Source organism: Phodopus roborovskii, unplaced genomic scaffold (genome assembly GCF_943737965.1).
Source record: "Phodopus roborovskii unplaced genomic scaffold, PHOROB, whole genome shotgun sequence".
Lineage (NCBI taxonomy): Eukaryota > Metazoa > Chordata > Mammalia > Rodentia > Cricetidae > Phodopus > Phodopus roborovskii.
The window spans coordinates 21,702,994-21,724,618 of record NW_026125295.1 but is presented as its reverse complement, the minus strand read 5'-3'; the positions used below and the strand labels follow the sequence as shown (position 1 = coordinate 21,724,618).

Genomic DNA, 21,625 nt, shown 5'->3' with positions numbered 1-21,625 from the left:
CGGGCATCCTGGACTTGGCCAAACTAGGTGCTAATGGTCCAGCTAAGGAAGTGGTTTGGGGATGGGGAATAATTCATGGTCCAATGGATTTTGTCAGGATTTCTTCTCCTGTGCCTGTGGGCAAAGGCTTTCTGCCTGAAATATGATCAGCACTTCCTCCCACCACCTTGGACAAACATCTCAGGAAACAAAGCTACAAAAAAGAGGGGAGTTGATTGAGATGTGGGACAAAGTAAGATAGACCCTTGCTCATGTCTCTCAGTGCAACTATGCCTGAGCCAGCCTTGGCTTCAGCTAGCCCAGTTATAAAAGCTAATACTCTGTCTTAAAGCTATATAAATGTGCACCAGTCCCTCACACAGGCCCTGTACTTCATTATTACTGAGTCTTTAGTATCCACATTTTATAGATAAGGGAACTGAGACACAGGAAGGTGAGATGCTTTGCTAAGTCTAATAGTTGAGAAGTGGCATGATCCATGGTGGAGAGTGAACTGTTTTGACTTGCAGCTCATTCCATTTCTATCTCCGGAAACAGATTCTGTGACTACATCTTATCATGCTTCCTTCCATACCAGCCCTAGGTCAAACAGGCAGGCACTGGCTTTCTTGTTTCACAGGGCTATGGACAAGGGAACAATGTTAGACACTTTAGTTTGGTGCATCTATGGGCAGACAGGCTAACCTGGTTACTTAGACCCTGTGCCTCACTCCTGATTGTTCCAAGAACCTCGAGTCATTAAGGCTTCTGAACTCTCAGGAGCCATTAGCCAGGCTAGCCCCGGACCTCACTGGCTTCCAGGCATCCAGGCTTTTCTGTTCTGGCAGACACAGATTCTGCAAAAGCAGAAGTAATTCTGTAAAGATGCATTCAACTTTGAAATACTGAAACTTCTTATAGCCACAACTCAAAGCTTAGAAAAAAAGAGAGCGGAATTATTCAAATTGAAGTTGACAGTATTTTTAATATTTAAGTAACAAAACATGGAGGTTAATACTCAAAGAATACAATAAGACAGAGCCATAACAAAGAGATGACAAAGCAGTCTGTAGGGAAGCTTTTAAACAATCATGAGTTAAGCTGTGTGGTGGTGGCACACGCCTTTAATCTCTGCACTACAGAGGCAGAGGCAATCGGATCTCTGAGTTCGAGGCCAGCCTGGTCTACAGAGTGAGTTCCAGGACAGCCAGTACTACACAGAGAAACGCTGTCTCAAAAACCAAAGGGGAAAAAAACCCAAAAAAATCAAAAACCAACCCCCCCCAAAAAAATATCATCCCCAAAACAAAACAACCAATGATGTGTTAGAGAAATACTAACTGAAAACACAGCTGGGCCTCACTGCGTCCAGTCTTACCAGGGACTTTCTGGTGGGTGGGTAGGTGGGGATTCAGGGAAGCTCACTGTATCTGTGTTCTCAAAGGGATGACCTTCCATTCGGATCCCAAGACCCTTAAAAACCTTCACTCCGTCAATTGCTCATTTCCACCTCCTTCTTTCCCTCTTCTCTTGAATTGTTTGATCTGTTCATTTTTTTCCTTTATGCCTCCTCAGACAATTGAGTTTCAGGAGGGCCCTCTTCAATATAGCTTAAAACCACTGGTGTCCCTGTGGGAAGGACTGTGGCTAGCCTGGAGCCAGCCCTGAGTATTAACCGACCCACTGGAGGCCATTTTCATATGCACTATTGATTTGAGGACTGTGCTTTCCTCCATAACAATGCCATGGCCAGGCTCTTACAGCACCTACTGCTGTCCTGGGCCTGGGTGAGTTTTCATGAGCATCCTTATCCCCATTTTGTGGGAGCCTATTCCTGCTGCACACTGGGATAGAGTTCATGCTTTCTCTTCTAAAGGGCAGTCCTACCAGCACAGAACATATTAATGCCTGGGGCAGCTGTCAGAACCACAAAACTGACCGAAGGGCCTAGGCAGTGTCACAGTTAACTGGTGGTCTGGTAGTGTGGTGACTGTAGCTAGGCCAGTGAAGATGCACAGGCTCACTATTATTTTTTGTAAAAAAAAGTTTTAGAATTTGGAATTTGATTTTTTTTAGTTTTTATTTTTTTTAATTAAAGCACCTATGAGTACTCAGGTTGTCGAGACCTCAAAAGAAAACAGAATCAACAAGCTTATCATGAAGTTTGGATTTATGTAGACCCTTAAAGAGTACAATAGAGACAAAGTCAAGGAATAACTACCTGTCCCTAGATATTCCCATATGTAAGGGCAAGGCTAATTCACAGAGATATTATATAGCATTTTGCTACTGTACTATTTATTGTAACTGTACATAGAACTTAGGTTATCAAAAAAAATCCACTTCTTTCTAAGGAAAATTTCTGACAAAAGGAGTACCTCAGGTAGAAAGCTCTGGAATGGTCTTGTTGAAATTAGCAGATGGCAAGAGAAGCAGACTGGTTTGCCTCCCCTGGAAACCACTGGGGTAATAATGTTTGAGACATCATGTGAGCCACTCAGATGGAAGGTTGGGGATATCACAACTATCTCTCCTCTATCTTTTTTTTTCTTTAATCAGTGTTCATTACTTTTATTAGTCAGGTTGTGGGGGTGGGTAAAGCAAAATTAGTAGGAAATAATGCCTTTTAATCTATTTTTTCCCTTTTAAAATTTTCCTTGGGGGTCAAGCTGGGAAATAGATCATCAACAGGTTTATTAAATATGAGGAGAGAAAGTTTGTCTAAGTCATCAGAGTATCAGTCAATGAGTCAAGTTGCATTCTATTACCAGATTTAGAAGTCTATAGTAAAAGGTAGAGGATTGGGATCTGTGAGTATTAAGGCCTCTAACTGATAAATGATAACTCAGTTGTTTTGTGATGGAATATTTAGAGTTAGAGACAGAGACACGTGGCCAAGACTGCCTAGCCTCCCCATGGATGAAATTTAAGGCTTTACCAACTTCCAACTGTCAATTAAAATCAATAGTGGAACAAGGTAGACGGTTCTTGTTTTGGGATGAGCTCTTCTTGGGGAAGGGTTTCCTCTGCACACGTTGAGGTGCATCTTAGAGCATTACACATAGTCAAACTTGGTAGGATGAGATTGTTCATCATCCTCTATGCGGGCGCCTCCATCATATATCTTCTTGTTTCTGACATTGGATCCAAAGCCAGTGCTGGCCTTGAAGCCTCCAGGCTTGTAGCCAACATTGTGGCCAGAGGCATGGTAAGCCACGGCTTTGAAGCTGAAAGCAAAAGAAACAACTCATGAACACCTGTGCCTTTAGTAGGAAGGCCAACTTCTTCATTTACTCTTGATTGTCTCAGCTTCAGCACCTAAGAATTCAGTGTTCACGGAGATATGAGAGCCTTGGTCAGACCACGATACTTCGTCACCATGTTCTTAGAGACCTAAGCTGTCTATGGCAGAGCAAAAGGTTTTCTTTTTACACCACGTCTTCAAAGAGGAAAGGACACTTGGAGAGGGGAAGGCGACATTGAAAGGAAGAGAAGAAGGGTGCTAGAGAGGGTGATGGAATAAGTGTGACATGAAAGCCAAAGTGGGGGCTATTGGAGGGGAAGAGGGGACCAGCAAGGAGGAAGGGGAGATGGGGGGATGGGACAAGGAAGGAAAAATTGGACACATATATGGAAATGTCATGACAAAACCTATTATGTTTTGCTTGTTCTTGTTTTCTTTCTTTTCCCTTTTCCTTTCTTTCTTCCTTCCTTCCTTCCTTCCTTCCTTCCTTCCTTCCTTCCTTCTTCCCTTCCTATTTTTTTTTTTTGAGGCAGTACCTCATGTAGCTCAACTTGGGCCTCTCTCTAACTTGCTGTGTAGCTGAGGATGACCTTGAACTTCTGAGTCTTACTGCCTCCACCTCCTTAGTGCTGGTATTACAAGTGTTTACCTCCTTGGCTTTTGTTTGGTTTTGGTTCTAACCTAAAAAAAATTAATAAAAAATAATTCTGTCTGCCTAATGGGTGTGCATATTAGAGCTGTAATGAGAATGACTACTGAGTTCTTTCCTTTAATTAAAATGAAGGTGACAGTGTACAGACTTTGTTTTGATGAAGGATCACAGAATCTGTTGGCTGGAAAGTACCTATGTGTAACTTCTAATTAGCTTGTTTTATGGGCAAAGTATCGGAGGCTACTGTGGTGTGAATATGTGCCCCCAAAATTCACAGGAAACTTTAATCCCCAGTGTGATGGTGTTAAGAGATGGGTCTTTGGGGCAGTGGTGGCATGCAAACCTTTAATCTCAGTACTCAGGAGGCAGAGGCAGGGAGATCTCTGAGTCCTAGTCCAGTTTGGTCTACAGAGCAAGTTCCAGGACAGCCAGGGCTACACAGAGGAACCCTGTATTGAAAAACCAAAACAAACCAAAACAAACAAAAAAGGGATAGGCCTTTGGAGACACAATCAAGCCATGAGGCTAGTCAAAGGGATTGTTTCTTTGCCCTCCTATTCCTTCGTCCATGTGAGCAAACTTCCTCTCCTGCAGAGAATGTAGGACATCTAGGCAGTAGAGACTGGGTTTTCACCAGGCACTGATCCCAATGCCTTCATCTTGGACTTCTAGTTCTAGATCTGTGATAAATACATTTTTATTGTTCATAAATTAGCTATCATAGGGTGTTGTGCTATAACAGTCCTAACATTCTGTCAGAGGCCGGGAGAGCAAAAAATGACTTGCCGTACTTACAGGGCCTGTGAGTGGTACTTTGGAGCAAGTACTTTATGCTGAGGGATGCTCTTGTGCACTGCTGGATGTCCAACCTGGGAATATACCCACTAGAAACCAGATTCTTTCCCCCCTACCATTTTCAAAGCAATCAAATGCTTTCAGGTGTTGCCAAATATCTCTGCAGTTGGTAGAGATGCAAAATAATCTCTTCCAGGAAAGGATTACAGAGTTAGGAAGAACTGGGACTAGAAGGAACTTAGAGGGGTTGCTCTACCCACCCCCAGTCTCAAAGAGTATCCATCTTGGACACTCAGTGGAGTCTTGCTCTATTCTTCCGATTCTCCATAAAAGACGAAGGTCAATGAACCCATACTCAATTATCACTCTCCCACATATGTGGATCAGTTATTCTGGCTATAAAGTACACATCAAGTGGAATTCTAGCTACCGTGTGTGTGAGGACTTACTTGCTCTCATCAGGTGTCAGGCCACGGCAGGCGATGCACATCATCACACCCCCAATTAGTGTGAGGCCTCCAGCGACCCACCCCACGAATAGAGCTGCACCGAAGGTGTACCTGAAGAGGGAGATGTGGTGAGTACAACTGACTAAACTCTCCAGGTTCTTCCCATTGCTTCCAGCCACCTCATCCTCCTTCGGCCCTGCCTTCCTCTCTCTCTTGATCAAAAGAGTGAGCCTTCAAGGCTTGGCAAGAGAATTAACATTGATGGAGCCAGCCTCAAGTTGTTTCTGAGGAAGTTTTGGTATTTCGAGTTTCCATGTGAACCTTATCTTAGGTGGCATTGTATAGGGACTCTTCTCTAAGGGCCCAGGCATTAAAAGCTTGCTATCCAAGGTAGTTCTATTGGGAGATGGTGACTTTTAGGAGTTTCAACCTTTAGATAATTGTTCTTATAACAAGAGACTATGAGAGAGACCTGGAATAGAATAATGGCAGCTTATGTGATCATGTTCCTCCTTAGTCTTGAAACAAAGCAGAAACAGGAATGGGCCCTGGAGTCCCAGAGTCATATCATGATTGCCTGTACCATCTTGATACCCTGAGTGTACCACTTGTTGGGTGGCTGGAAAATACCTTCTATGTAGAGGGATTTATAGCACTCTCTGGAAACAAGACCTTCCTCCTTTGGGGTCCTGCTGATGCTCAGTGTTGAACCACATTGATCTGATACTTGGGCTAAACAAATATAGATGTTGATATTGCTTTTCCATTAAACATTTTTCCTCCCCGGGGCTGGAGAAATGGCTCGGTGGTTAAGAGCACTGGCTGCTCTTCTAGAGGACCCAGGTTCGATTCCCAGCACCCACATGGCAGCACAGAACAGTCTGCAACTCCAGTCCCAGGGGATATGACACCCTCTTTCGGCCTCCTCACTATTGGCACATATTGGTATAGACAAACAAGCAGGCACTCACTCATACACATAGAAAAAAAAATACAACATCTCAAAAGTAAAAAAAGTATCCTTTTCCCTTCAGGTTAACAAATCATAGTGAGGTTTTGTTTACATCTCCTGTACCTCCATTGGAGTGGGGAGCTTGGCTGTATCTCTTGCACTCTGGTCTCTGCCTGGGCCACAGCAGGTATTCAATACATTTGCTAAATGAATGAATGAGTAGAGGCAACAGTACCAGGAGGAAATAGCCCTTTCCATACCCACACAGGGTACTCTATTGGAGTTTTTCCCTGCTCCTGTCAAGCTTCCATTATGGACTGTGGGTCTAAGTTGATGCTCATTTACATCTTGGGTTAACCAGGCCTATCATTTTGCCACCACAATGGGGCCTGTGTAAGAATGCTAGATAAATACTGTGAACTGTCACTGTATTTCAGTACAAATGCCAGATCAGCCTCAAATCATATCAGCAAGGGTATTTCATGAAAATGAAGTTTATGAATTTGCAGATCATGGTTGAGTTATGATATGGCGTGGTTGCCTCTGATAAATGCTTACTATTTCAGGCTCTGACATTCACATTAGGCATATGGTTTAATCGTCCTCTTATAATGTTCTCAGTAGGTCACCAGGAAGCCAACTAGGAGGTTACCTTGTCTGAACAGTCTGCACCATTCCACCCATGCCACTGTACATGTTAGCTGTGGACATCCAGAAATTGGTAACCAGCATGTTGGCAAACACGGACACACCAATAATTGCACAGATTCCTGTGGGAAAAGAACAAGAACAAGGAGCAGGTTAAGGGACTACAATGTTTCTGAGGCAGTTTATGCTGAAATGAGGCCAGTTGAAAAGACTATAGGATATTCCATTTCTGTAATAGAATGATTAACCACTGACTGTTGAATTCCCACCATGTGCTAGACAGTAGGCAAGGTGTTCATCTCATACTTAATTCTGGAAGAATTCATATGTGTGTGCACAGAAAGAGACCTTTCCACACACCTCGGGACCAAGGGTAAATAAACCAAGCACTGGGGGCTACTCTTTAGTAACTGGCAAGAGCTTTCACCTTGAAATCACTGTCCAGCATTTCACAAAGGAGACATGATTTAAGGACCCAGTCTTGTGTTTGCCTTAGGGTTGACTCTCTACTACTGCAGTCTCAGTAGCAGCTGAGAAGGACCTTAGGGCTGGTTATGGTGGAATGTAGTTTGGCTTCCACACACTCAGACCTTGAATCCCAGCATGAAACACTCTGACCTATGTTTAATAGTGGGGAGGGGATACTTTTCTTCTATTAGAATCATTTGTTCTAATACTTGCGGGTGTGCATGCTTGAGAGTGGGAGTCTGTGCTTACCTGAGATGATGAACATGATCCCAGAGGTCAGAGTCATCTTGGCCTTGGCAGAATCATCCATGCTGCCAATCCGAATGCACTTCAGGGCGAAGATGGACACTAGAATACCGATGACGCCCAGAACAATGCCCACAATCATGAGGGCCCGTACTGCCTGCAACATGGCTGCAGAAGGGGAATGACACAAGAAGACAAATAACTACATTGATTAGGTTTCATGTTGACAAAACACAGCAAACCCAGTTAACCAGTGCTGAACCTTTGAGGACTAGCAAGACCACAAACTGTGAACTTCGACATTGTGCAAAAATGTGGAGTTGTGGGAAATACAAAAAGGGCATCATTTGTATTCCTTTGAGTGATGAAGGATGTGCACACAGATGTAGTGAGATAGTCCGTCTGTGGCACTGATCATGCCCATTGGGGGGTGGAGCCATGGGCGGAGTGACCTGTGGAAGGAGGTCGGAGGGGAGCCAGGAAAGGCTCTCTTTCTGGCGTGACTCGGACAGGAGAGGATCGGGTTGAATTTCCTGGTGTTCATCTGTCTAGGTTGTAAGTTATTTCTCCCTGAATAAACATCTATTCGGCCTATTTGTTTATCCTGATCTTTATTTACCGCAATACACAGATGTCCATAGAATGACCCATATGGATGGGTGAGGCTGAGGGAACTCTGGGTATTTATTCTTACTTCAAAACTTGATAATCTGGGCCTAGAAAGGGAATGCATTTGTCTAAAATGATCATCAAATTATTTATTGAGCTGATAGAAAGTTCAAGTAGACCACATATTGTCAGGCTTTTCTTTGCACAGGAATTGAAACCTTCATGCAGCAGATACAAACTGTAGGGAAAGCCAGGTGATGGTGGTACACACCTTTAATCCCAGCACTTGGGAGGCAGAGGCAGAGGCAGGGGTATCTCTGTGAGTTTGAGGCTGGCCTTGTCTACAGAGTGAGCTCCAGGACAGTCAGGGCTCACGAATAAATCCTGTCTCAAAAAACCTAACACTCCCCACCCCAAACAAAACAAAAGTAAAACACACACACACACACACACACACACACACACACACACACACACACAACCAAACTGCAGGGAAGCTCAGCACTGTCTGGTATGTAGAAATGGAGGTACTAAGATTATACCAGAACTGTTTTTATTTTTGTCCTTTTTTAAGAGCAACAGCTACTAAGGTCATGGGTGAACTGTATGTTTCTAATTACATAATGATCAATATGTTAATATTAAGCCTTTCAACAGTTTGCCAATAGTGTCTCCTTCCTAGGAATTGATTGTTTCTGTAGGTCCTACTGGATGCTGCTATGGACCTCACCTCCAGATACGTCCAACATAGTTTGTAGTTTATCATTAAAATTACAGCAACTCATCTTAATGGACGCTTACCACTGGGGATGGGATCTCAGTAGGGAACACTATGAAATGTTGAGAAACGTTCATCAAGCTTGTTAATTGCAAGCATAAAGAATTTTATAAGGAAGATATATAGTCCCTGGGGTCTTCCAATGGGCAAGTCTCCTAGTGGGGTCAGTCTGGTGGAGTTCAGCTACTCAAATATATACCATATGTACATATGTACCATATGTTTGGTATATAAAAAAACACCAGACACCAATTTGTTTATCCTTCTAGTATAGCCCCTTCTCTCCACCACATAAATCCTGATGGAGTGGCCATGTCTTATATCAGCACTTAAAAAAAAAAGTCTTTTAATTTTAAATACCATAGGTTGATATCCTGGCAAAATGAAGAACACTTGTTTGAGTGTCATAGAAATGCCAAATTGCTATTAAAACTTAGAATGTTTTTCTCAATTTAGGAAGCAAAACTGTTTAGATGAAAAGCAAACAGCTCGTAGGACAGACTGATCCATGAGTTATCTACCAACCCTGACCTTTCAGGCTAGCAAATTGTCTCTTCATCAAAATGACTTAATCAGCATGGGAATGTGACTGGAACCTGGAAAATGAGACCCTCATGTGAGATGTTTGTACTTTGGACACAAATCACTTTCTCTCTTAAGGGGTGTGATGCCTGGTTCAGGAACTCCAGGGTTCCATCAGATGGAGAAGCTGCCACATAATGACGAGGTGAAAGCCAAGAGGGAGCTCTGAGAAAGTTTGAGCTGTGGATTCCAGCTACTCGGGAGGGCTAAATACCTTCTTTTCTTGGGACCTAGAAGTTATCCTGGCATCATTAAAAAATAACATTTTTTTTTGAAGCTGATTGATGTTGAGACTCTTAGTTGAAATCAGGTGATTCTAAATTATGAAAGACATTTTCATCAGTGTTTTTCTTTAAAGTCTAATTGTTGATGGACAGTTTTCAAAGCATGGTCATGACATTGCTGAAGGTCCTTGCTGATGGGAGGTCCTCTCAAGTGAAGTTACAGCCACAGGCACCACATCCCATACTTCAGAGTAAGAGAATGGATAGAAAGATAATTTTTCTCTTGTTTGAAACCACTGGAATGGTGTCCTAGTTATATAAGCAGTAAATGATCATTATGAACATTTCCAAGCTTGTAGGAACTTCCCAAAGACTTGTTATTTCACTTCTTGGGGACAACTAACAGAAGCATCTTGGTAAGTAGTTTTTCTGGGAAGCATTTCCTTTTAGAGAAGACAAACAAAGCCCCACTGAGGGCTACACTACGGTTTAGACTCAAGGCACCAAGTCAGGAGTTAGTTAGAGATGTAGACTTACAGGCCCTATAACGTTCTAGTGATGAAGGGTGTCAGCTGAAACAGATGTCATTCTTAGCTTCAGTGAGACCAGTTGATAATGTCCAGGTTCAAATTCAAATTTGGGAATAGAAAAGAAAACAGCAGAAATGCTTCCTGGTACCTTCTTGCCACACCTCTTCACTGGCTGAGACGAAGATATCCCAGACTCTAGCTCAACACTCCAGACCCCCGTCTATCTACTTTGTTCTGATTCTCATCTCCCTCAGGACCCTGAGATTCTTTTGGAAAGGGAAACTGTGATGGAGGCAGGTGCTAGAAAGTGGGTGGACAAGCATTGTGCTATCTATAATGATCTTGGAGAATAAACGTGATCTGAGCTTCTCTTTCAGCCTGAAGACTCTACTATTTGGAATCCAAACTTCTCTATAGACAGGGAAATTACCTGGAACCATTGGCTTTATTAAGTGATAACACATGACTCATGTGTCGGACTCCCCACACCAAGGGTGTGACTGCAGCATTCTTTCCAGTGAATAATTAGCCCTATCAGCCAGAAGGGAGGGCAAGACTCGGGGCTGATAAAAACAAACAGCAAGGCTGGAACTCAGCCTTCCCTCCCTGTTGCAAAATATCCCATTCAGTAAGGTAGCTGTGGACTGAGGGATGAGGGGTACCAAGGTATGGGTCTCAACCCTAGTTGCCCCTGAGCAAGCTTGGGCACTTTTAGAGAAATGACAATGGTATGACATCATTCCGAGCCTTTCATTTAGTAAGATTTTGAGGGTAAAGTGTGAACATAGTCCTGAAGGGAGGCTCAGGGAAGAAGGAGTGCTCAGAGCTGCCAACACTGAGCTGGGAAGACAGTAGTTCCCTGGGAACCAAAGGCCCACTGGTGGGGACTTGGAGGAGCAGGATAAGAACCCACAATTCCAGGTAGCTGCGATCCAGACTGGAGGCAGGAAGAGCTGGAGTCTACATCGGGAAGTCTGACCTCAGACGGGATGCGTCAGAATAAAGCAGACCTGGTTCTCCAAAGAGCTCAAAGGACCAATAGGGAGGCCCTCGTGTCTCTGAAATTCTGCCACACTGTAATGCCAACTGAGTGTCCCTGGGCGAGTCATTTGACCTCAGATGAAGTTCCCTCCACTCTGGAGTGAAATACAGATCTCTCTTGCAGAGAGACATCATGTGGATCAGGCACCACTTGGTATCTGAATAAAAATCAAGTCAGGCTTGATACCTATCGATTTCCTGTTTCCCTAACTGTTTCCCACTTCCCTGGCAGCTCCACAATGGCTTTGGTTTGTACAAAGTGTACATAAAAATGTGATAAACTGCCAAGAGCGTGTGATTGTGATGAGCAAAAGAAGATGGCTGAGAAGGGGGAGACTGGACCTATTGGCACCAGGAGGGTTACAAGGGTTATAAGCACAGACAAAGGACCACCATGCCAGCATTGAACAGAGGAGCCAAATGAACTTTTTTTTTTTTTTTTTTTTTTTTTTTTGAGACAGGGTTTCTCTGTATTGCTTTGGAGCCTTCCGGGAACTAGCTCTTATGGACCAGGCTGGTCTCGAACTAACAGAGATCCACCTGCCTCTGCCTCCTGAGTGCTGGGATTAAAGGCATTCACCACCAATGCTCAGCTGAGCCAAAGGAACTTAATTCCTATTACATTATAGAGAGGCAGAGTCTTGAGACGGGGGTTCCTTCTTTAGGAATGATGGGAGATCTTATCCAAGGGGTCATGGATGCCTGGCTGTACCTTTTGGCTCTTCCTTCCCTTTCACGATGTGAGAACACAGCAAAACTTAACATCTCAAGAGAGGCAGAGCTGCCATCACTGTGACCTTGGACTTTGCAGCTTCCAGGGCTGTGAGAAATAAGCAGTGGGACCGTTGTTCATCAGTCCCAGTCTAAGGCACTTTTGTTAGAGCATTTTGTCAGTCTTTCCGGTGAGACCCACCCAGCTATATAACTCTGGTGATGTGCCTCCCCATCAAGAAATGATGCTGTACCCCAACAAGGCCAGCCCCTGGCATGCTGACTCTGCCATTGAGACCAAGACAATCACAGGGGCAGCTGAGCAAGCATTTTGGTCCTTTTGGGGGTCATTTTAATTTATTGCCATTATCATTATTAGACAGGGTTTCATTGTGCATACCTGACTGTCCTGAAACTCACTCTGTAGATCAGGCTGGTCTCGAACTCACAGATATCCACCTGCTTCTGCCTTCCAAGTGCTGGGATTAAAGGTGTGCACCACCACTGCTCTGTGTATCCTGGTTCTTAAGCCTCAGCTTTGCTGGTTGAGAAACCAGGGCAAGGGGCCTCATTTTAGCCTAAGTTATAGGTCCTCATGAGCTTTATAGACATGGGCTCACCTCCCTATGATATCTCCCTCACGTGTGATGACGTATAAACACTGGAATGTTGGTCCTTATAGTCAAAGACACCCCCCCCCAAATCCATTTGAAGGGAGGGAAAACAGCTTGTTTAAAAACCACGAGGCACTGCCAGACCCCAGATCAACTTTATGACTAATGGAATCATTCACCTCTCAGGGCCAGCAACTGGGAATAGGCCAGCTGTCTTCACATGACCATGAGCATTAGACTTCATGACAAAACATTCAGCCAAGGGCAAAAAGAAATGAGCAGGACAACATTAGAAAAGATCCTTCAGAATAATCATATTTTTTCCCTCGTAGATTTTTGGGTTCAGTGTAGGTTGGTTGAAACCTCTCATCCCGTGTCTGTAAATGCTGTTGATGGAGAGTCTCCAGCTGTCCAGTCGTGGTTGGCTTTACACAGTGATGCAGAAGGGAGGGACTGAAACTTCTGATATGGAAACCTCCACGATTCTTAGTGCCTGCTGTGAGGCTGAGAAATACTGAAGGACCCCGGACACAGATGTGACAGGGATGAGGAAAAGAAGAATAGGACCCTCAGTTACCTTTACTTTGGATACTTTGGGTGGCGGAGCCACAATGATAATTTAACAATGCCAACAGCCAGATCTTGTGTGTGGGCTGCCTGGCTCTTCAGATACATGCAACGCAGTGTGGTGCTTTAGCGGTGGGGAAAATTAAGCCAGGAGATATGAGGGGCCAAGATATCCCGAACACACCTGCCTCTAGCCCTAGGGCTCACCACTGCCCCGAAGGTGCTCCAAATGTTTGCAAAACCATGAAGCAAACAGTAATTGACTGTAATGTCTTCATGGTGGCAGTGGCATGAGGTTGGTAGAAGTTTGCTTTGCCTCTGCTCTGCTGGCTGACTGATCTTTGCTTGGCTGTCCCACTGACTCCAGGAGTGGAAGCTGTACTCAGACCACCCTCTGGATAAATGGGACACTCTATTGTGTAGAGCTAATTTTGCTATTAAAGGGATGTGGATTATGTATCCTTTATGCTTCTTGTACTCAAGTCCAGAACTCTCTGTCTGGAGGTCTCAAAAACCCATTCCCAGCTGGAAGTAGAAACAGGCCAGGCAGGAGGAAAGGATGGTTAGAAAAACTGTTCAGATGTGTGGCTATCTTCTCTCTATGTGATTTTGGCCATTTTCCATTTTTTTTCCTCCTGGGGTCTTGGGTTCTACCTTGTAAGAATAAATCTGTACATATTTCCCTGCAGGAGAGTGAAGGTGCAGCTCAACACATGCCCCTCCCCTTTACTTCTGAGCACTGCATGCTGTTTGTGCTGGAACACAGCAAGAGGTAATCAGCTATTAGGTGCACAGAGCTGGTGGCATGCAGGGTGGTCACCATCACCTCTTCTCTCCCTGTCCTGCCTATAGGAGACTCTATACAGCTTGAGTTGAATTCAATTGTTCTATGACTGCAGTACCACATGGGCTTTCTCTAGAGATTAAGTGAAGATTTTGCAAGAAAGGAGCTTGCACTAAGGAAGAATTTAATAACTGGTAGAGATTTACTAACTAAAAGTATGAATGGCATCTGTCGTAGTTCTCTATGGACACCTCCAGACTTTGTTTCTCATGTCCTGTGTCAAAATCAAGCCACCCACACCATCTCTCTACTGCTCCCACATTGTCTCTATTCATCCACCACCGAGGAGTCTTCTCTCCTCTTCCCTGGGTTCTTGTCCACACAGCTGTTTCAATGACAAGTCTCTGCACTTTGCATTCTGGTTGGTAAATGCTGCACCCTCAGAGCTTTCACACGCATCCACAGATCCCTTCCATTTCCTGTTTGGAAGCCCCATCTCCTTATGTTGCTGCCTTTAGATGATCTTCCCACCCATTTCTTCAATCAGCCAAATCTAAGTCACATGAGTCTGGCAAATTGCAATTTACAGACACCCCTGCTGATGAGACTGGTGGCTCCTAACTCCACACTGTAGTCCATGGCCACTGCCATGGACTGGGTTTTCAGGGGAATCCTCTTCCCATTACCCAGACCATTGGGGGAATCTGTGTAACTACTGGGGATTCCTCTGTCCCAATACTCATTCCCACGACGACTCAGCCTAGGCTGAGAGTCAATATAGAATAGCAACCCCACTCCATCCCCCTACACTGTTGCCTGTGTGGGCAATGCAGTGTATGTGAGAGATGCAGACAGGCAGCTTAGGGTCTTCTGGCCACAAGCTTACCAACGGAGAGTAGACCAACTGCACCAAGCAGCACTAAGAGCATTGCTATTCATCTTCCCAGGCCTTGGTGTTAGTATTCAGGCATCTGTACTGGTCTGCCTTTGGAGTTCTGACAAGATACACCTTCAGCTGCTACCACTAAGAGCACCACCTGTGCCGATTCAATATGTTCCCCTTTTAAGAGGGCCCTGCACAGTTCCCATCCACCCTCTTTCTCTCTCTCTCTGTCTGTCCCCCCAACCCCTCTTTCCTCTCTCCCGCTGCTTCCATCCCTGGAGGCCTGGCTCTCCCTTTCCTCTTTTTATGATCCATTTCCTTTAATAAAAAAACCCTCTGCTTGAACGCTGTTGCATGGCATCTTTCTCTCTTGAGCCTTTTTTTTTTTTTTTTTTTTAAACAACACTTGGGACACGGTTTGTGTCCATGCACTGCATCCTGAAACTCTTCCAGCATAGCCCAGGACCTCCTCTCCCTTTGAGGGTTTGAAACATTTCAGTGATTGTCTATGGTGGTAACTGGGCTTCCTACCTAAAAGCTGCCTGTCCGGCCTGACGTGGAGTAAAGGTATTGCCACATTTCCCTTCCTTCCATCTATGATTTTGGGGAAGAAGCTTGTGCCTTTGCTCCATAGCCATGTTTACACTCATTTGATATTAAGTCCTGAAGATTTTTTTTTTCTTCACAGAAACTCTTCAAACCCTTCCTCCTTCCAGATTCCTGGTCACTCCCACCAAATATCTGCCCTCTGAAACCATGCTCTTGTATAAGACAACATATTGCATGTGGAGGAATTTAGCAACATTTATGGAAACAATGAGCATAAACCAACGGCATGCCTTCTCTTGTGCTCCTATTGGTTTTGACCATTGTGCAGTCGAGGAATCACCTGCTTTACAGAACTGAAATCAGCTTGATAGTGAGGCCGGGCATGTAGCTCAGTGGAGAGCAGTTGCCCAGCAAACATAAAGGCCTGGTGGTAGGTTCCATGTCCAGTAAAGCGAGACCCTCAAAGAAAACAAAGGGGGTGGGTGGGAGGTCAGCATGGTGGGCAGATTGTAGCTTGGACAGTTTCTACCCAAAGGACCTTTGCAACTGAACTCATCTGTGCTGACCAAACAGCTCTAAGCACCCTCACCTCACACCTTCCAGGCCCCTATGTCTAGTTCTAGCCAATGCTTTCTGAGTGGAGGTGACACGTGTCCCTTTCAGGCTGATGTGTTTAAGAGCCTCTGTGCTCCCTTTAGGATTTTCTCTTGCCTCGCCTTCTAGGAATAGCCTATCTATAATCTTTTTCCCCCCTATGGATCGCATATGGGCAGGTAGTAAACTTAGGTTGTGTGAAACAACTGAATTGTGTAGTGTTGTTGTTGCAGCAGCTAGCATCAACTACCCCGACTAACATTTTCTCACACTTTAGCCTAGGCTATACAGTAAGCATGCAGAAGTTTATCAATAACAAGAGCAGGCTATTTTCTACACATGGAAACACAATGGCAAAAACATACAAAAGCAAAATCAACCTTCTGTCTTTTGGGAGAGGAAACTTCATCTGTAATTTTGTGTGTGTGCAAATGGCTTGCATAAACCATGAAATAAATTTTTATTTATTCAGTTCAACCTACTTGATCAATGAGGTGCTGAATATCCTCCCTACTAGGCCCCATGTTCAGAACTGGGAGAGACTCTCGCTCTGTGTTAGCACAGAGCTGATTGTGACAGATATATAAGTAATGAGTTTAATGAGCTTAAGTTCAGACTCAGACTCCCTCCCCCACGAAATAATCACTTTCTTCCTGGTGCTGCTAACACCCACGTGAAAGGACCATCAAACCCACTGCCTTCTCATTGACACGTTGATGCACTTATGTCCCCTCAGCGGGGACTTACAGGTGCCCACAAGGCCAGTTTTGCCATTGTGTCCTCTGAGATCTGCAGGAAATGCTTCTCAGATTCATGAGCAGTGTCAAAAGGGGCTGGGGAGTTCAGTGCTATGAGCGTGCACTTGGGCTGTTTGGTTTGTGGGATCCTATGAAATGTGAAGATGTGAGGAAGCTTCAGACAAGATTTGTGCAAAGGGTGGTTGAGGTGGTGAGAGGGAATGTTCTGGGTGTCTGGGCCAGAGAATACTAAGCGGAGAGGGGGAAGAATGGGATGGGATAGCAGCCTTAGGAAGAGAGCGCAGGGAAGGAAGGAGTGGGTGTGGAAAGTCTCCTGGGTTGGACTGTCATGTCTGCTCACTAATCAAGCAGGGAATAGAGGACCATGGGAATTGTCTGGGTGGTGAGGCATGTAGGAGACTGAAGAGTGGGAACAGGTGGTAGGTAGGCTCACCAAGCTCATGCTCTGCTCACAGGAGCAGGTCATCCAGGGCAAAGGACCAAAACCAAGCTGAAGAAGTCTACAAGTGGTGGGGAAATGCCATCTTCTATTTGGTTGTCAGTGACTAGGAAGGAGGCAGAACTTGACAATGGTTAGAAACGAGAAGACATTTTCCAGGGGAGGAGGGCAGGAGCCCAGGGCAGCAGGAGTGGTGAAGGATGTGAGGTGAGGGATGAATCTACAGGGCAGGGTCCTAGACAGGGTCCAGAGCCTGGGTGGAAGGTGAGTTTAATGGAGCTACAGGAGAGATGCTCAGGGTGTGGAAGGAAAGGCTCCCACTGTGGGACAGGAGTGAAGGTGATGCAATGGGGTTGAGCCACTTGAGAGTGGATGGAGGTGTTTGGAAGGTTCAAAGCAGAAATTGTGATAGAATATGCGTTCAGCAGTGTTTGATGGGTGCCAGGAAGAGGTTAGTGAGCATGGGACACTTTGAGGAAATGTGAATACGATCTCAGTCTTTTTCTCTCCATCTAATAGTTAACATGGGTGTGACTAGCCATGCATCAATCCAGGTTTTGCATGGCCTCCCCATGACCAGTCCCTTCAACAGAGCATACTCTCTCAGCCTGTTTTTCTACCCTCTGGCTGTTTCTTCCTCCTCTCCTCCCAAATCAGGTTTATCATTGAGTCAGTGACCATGATATGATAGCCCTGCGACGACTGGATTCCCAAAGCAGAGTGCACCCTGGCACTTGGCCTCTACCCCTTTCTCAAAATGAAGATGAATTCATTGAATGGCTTCTTTACAGATCCACTCCAAGGGCTCCACAACCTCTTTACAACGTGTAAATTTGTTCCATCTCTCTTTACAGGGAGCTTGTTTCAGAGAATCAAAGCCACCTCTATACCCTTGCTGGCTGTTTTTGTTAAGTAAAAATTGAGTTCGTATACTATCAAGGATGCAAAGTCCCTATGATGCTTGAAATAATTATCTGCATTAGAAGCAAAATTCAGCTTCATCTTCAAAGGTGAAATGGTGTCATATGTTTATAGTTTACACTGTTATGATATCATATCCTGACAACTCTGAGTTTTAGGGTAGGTATACCAGATATTTTCATCACAAAAGCAGAAGAAAATCGTAATTTAATGATAATGGTAATGTTTTTACTCCTCACAGAGGCCCTGATTTAAAAAAAAAACACTTTAATGGAATTGGAAATACAATTGAAGTCACTCTCAATAAATGTCTCTGTCTATAACAAAATCCCACCCCATTCCCTACTCATGTATATGAAGGCAGAAGCGACTCTCCTGCTTACCAAAGCAAGCCATTTATGTTCTCCTTAAGTAATACGGTTCAAATTAGCCATCACCAGCCTGTCCTTATACGAGGGTCATTCTCTTTGGCTGCCGTGTGGGTCCTCCCCTGTCTTTTGATGCAGGGTCAACTTCTCTTATTCACACCTTTTATTTGGAACCAGGGCTGCCACGGTCATAATCGAGGCAGGACTGTGGTTCAGTCCTGGGAGTCCTTGAGGGTGCAAAGCCCCTCAGCCTCTCCTGTCCCTCTAACACCTTGCCTACCTGGAAGGCCCAGGATGGTGAAGTATGGCCGGCACTCGGTGAACCCCGAGCTCTGTTGCACGCAGCTCCTCCAGAGCCCTTCATACTGGAACACGGAGGTGACTGGGTTGTCGTACAGGTCCTGGGTGCTCCACATGTCCATTCCGGTGGCAGCTATGCAGCCGGCCAGACCCAGGAGGGCCAGGAGGAGCCCCACCACCTGGCACGTGGTGGTGGCCATGGCTTCAGCTGCTGGTCCCAGGCCTCCAAGAGCAAGCCACCACCCTCCTGCTGGGAAGCTGTGCGGCCTGGCTGGCCGAAGGGAGGTCTCCTAATCAGAAGCTCCCCTTCAGCGCAGTGTTTGCTCACACTGTTTTCCTTAGATAGTTCAGTTTCACTCCTGCTTCAAGGGCATACTTTTTCATTTGTTGGGGAAGCAGCCCCAAGAGGCACTTGTCTGGGTGAGCTTCACAGCCAGGGTGGTTGGAACGCCAAGCAGGCTGAGTGGACACAGAAGGACTCTCCTCTCGTCCAAGCCCTACAGGCTCTGCCTCTACCCAGAATGCACTATGAGAGTGTGAGGAGAGACCACTAAGTCTGATCTGAATTATAATGAAACAACCCTGGGATGCACCCATTTGGCTCTATCCTAAGTCAGATGCTCATGCATTCTCCTCTTACTCAGTGTTCTGATCTCAGATGGAGAGGACGGCTGGTATTACTTCATTTGTAAAGAGGAGAGCTTCAGTGTAGTACTCCCTCTGTGGTTGTATAGATGCACGCTTGACTGACAGGGATTGGGACCACCTGAGGAGACAGGCTCCAGCTGGATCTTGCTATCCCTCATAAAACAGAAAATATAGAAATAAGAGAGAGAGAGAGAGAAAGAGAGAGAGAGAGAGAGAGAGAGAGAGAGAGAGAGAGAGAGAGAGAGAGAGCGCCAGGGGCTGGCCTGAATCTCTGACCTGGCCACGGAGAGGCTGAGGACCTCGCTCCCCACACTGCCCCCAGCTCTGTGTTTGGTGATTTGGCCTTTGTAGGTCACTTTCTTCATTCGGAGCATGACAGGGAACTATAGAGAACATTCTAGAGCCCTTTCTGATGTTAATAGCTTCCACGTGTTGTAGAAAATTTTCACTACAGTGGGTGAATTATCGTCAAGCAGAGAAAAGCCTGACGGAGGAGGTCAAGGCTGGGCTCTTGCTTCACAGAGACATTTTGTTGGAGAATTTTTCAGCCTGTTGCCTACGTGGGTCCTGAATGCTTGCTTGGCCTCTGAATTCAGAGATGTTTTTAATTAGAACTTCTCAGAGTCCTGAAACACATGCACAGATACCCCAATCTCTCTCTCTCTCTCTCTCTCTCTCTCTCTCTCTCTCTCTCTCTCACACACACACACGCACACACACACACACACACACACACACAATCACATCCCTGCTCCCAGTCTCTAGCTATGGCAAGTTCTCCAAGAAGCCAGCCCGTATTTCAAGGATATCTTGGATACACTCAGCCCTGGTTCCCAAGGCTTTACCACCATAAACACAGAGGTGGTTAATGTGGATGGTCACCCCCCAGAAGTAGTTAGTGTGGATAGTCATCCCCTAATGTGAATGGAGGCAACCTTGCTTGACTGCATACCACTTCCTGTGGTCACTATTCTATTTATAGAGAATGGAGTGTGAACCAGACAAACCCCAGTCAGGGAATAAGCCAGATTTATATGACAAAGAACATGTACTGATTGCTGAGTGACCCTGAGCTGAGCTACTAGGTCAAGTCAACTATGAATGATACTGGTTTCTGCTGGTAGACCAAGACTGATCAATTGGATAGCATAATGCTGGCGGAAAATTCCAGAATTATTCTGGCATTGCTTCTGGGGGCATTGTTAGTCTCGGTTCCACCAGAGGGCACATTTGTCATTCCCACAGAGCTCCATGAATTTGGTTTTCAGCTATCTGGTTTATTACTCTCTCCTCACAAACATTGGATGTAATGCTACCAAAGCAACAAGTTGAAAACAAACAAACAAATAAAAAATAGATTATATATTCTCATTTGTGGCAGTTTCTCTATGATGTTTTACAGTAAGTTTCAAAGTCAGGGGAAAAAATAAACTGTCATATGCTTTCTTTCTAATTTGAAATGTGGCCATGAAATTATTATTTTGAAAAGAAAAAAAAATAAGTTTTAGTGGTAAACTAAAGCTAACTCTACCCACACAGAATTCTGAATGAAAAGAGAGGAATTACATATCTACACACTTCAGGGGATGTGTTTAAAACACACAGAGGTGGATTTTTTACTTTCTGCAGTGGTTTCTATGTAAACAAGTAGCCACAGCGTTAGCCATCTCTGTCAGAGAGTGAATGGCTGCCCATGGAGGAAAGTCTGATTCCTTGTTTGTGGCAACAGGTGCTGGTAAACGGATCGTGTATCCCTGTGTTAACCCATGGCCCGATTCTGTTTACAATAATAGCTTTGGTACAACTCTGTTTAATAACCTCTAGAACGGAGCAAGGTGTTTCTCTGATGTCCTCAGGGAAAATCCCGGTGTTCAGTTTAAACACAGCTCCCTGCCACTTCAGCCTGTGGGGTTCTAGGAGTTGCTGCCATTTTGCTGACACTATAGAAATTACCTTTCCAGTTTTCTTAACCTTTTCAGCCACAACAGCAACTGAGTAACACGGCAAGAATGGTGACCCAAAGAGCAATGAAAATATTATAGGTAGGTATTAGTTGAACTTGCTAGAAGGAGAATTGAAATATTTATTAATTTCAAAAAGCTACCACATTGAATATTCCTAATGATTCTGAAATTGTAAAAGATTTGGTGGCATTTTAACAAATCACTCATACTTTAAGACTCTAGACAAATTATTTTCACTCATATAGATAAATTCTAGACAAACTTTTTCTTACATGGTCATGGTCAAGAAATTATACGTGTGATAATTTGCTCTTCCCACTTCGTTTTG

The 21,625-nt window shown here is 44.7% G+C and overlaps 1 protein-coding gene across 1 annotated transcript; it reads right to left on the bottom strand.

The window, feature by feature from the left end:
* Positions 1-944: 944 nt before the first annotated feature.
* Positions 945-19,021, bottom strand: Cldn18 (claudin 18). Its single transcript, XM_051206379.1, has 5 exons — positions 18,666-19,021; positions 7,437-7,601; positions 6,724-6,841; positions 5,120-5,230; positions 945-3,206 (listed from the first exon to the last, which is right to left on the bottom strand). The coding sequence occupies exons 1-5, from the start codon at positions 18,883-18,885 to the stop codon at positions 3,035-3,037; spliced, it is 786 nt and encodes a 261-aa protein (XP_051062336.1). The 5' UTR covers positions 18,886-19,021; the 3' UTR covers positions 945-3,034.
* Positions 19,022-21,625: the final 2,604 nt, after the last annotated feature.

Bases quoted from the DNA above. Each gene is read 5' to 3' on its own strand.
- Cldn18 (XM_051206379.1), bottom strand. From the start codon at position 18,885: ATGGCCACCACCACGTGCCAGGTGGTGGGGCTCCTCCTGGCCCTCCTG. The intron at 6,842-7,436 runs GTAAGCACAGAC...CTTTTCCCACAG, and splicing joins GATCATGTTCATCATCTCAG to GAATCTGTGCAATTATTGGT. The intron at 5,231-6,723 runs GTAACCTCCTAG...CTCCCTCTTCAG, and splicing joins GTGCAGACTGTTCAGACAAG to GTACACCTTCGGTGCAGCTC.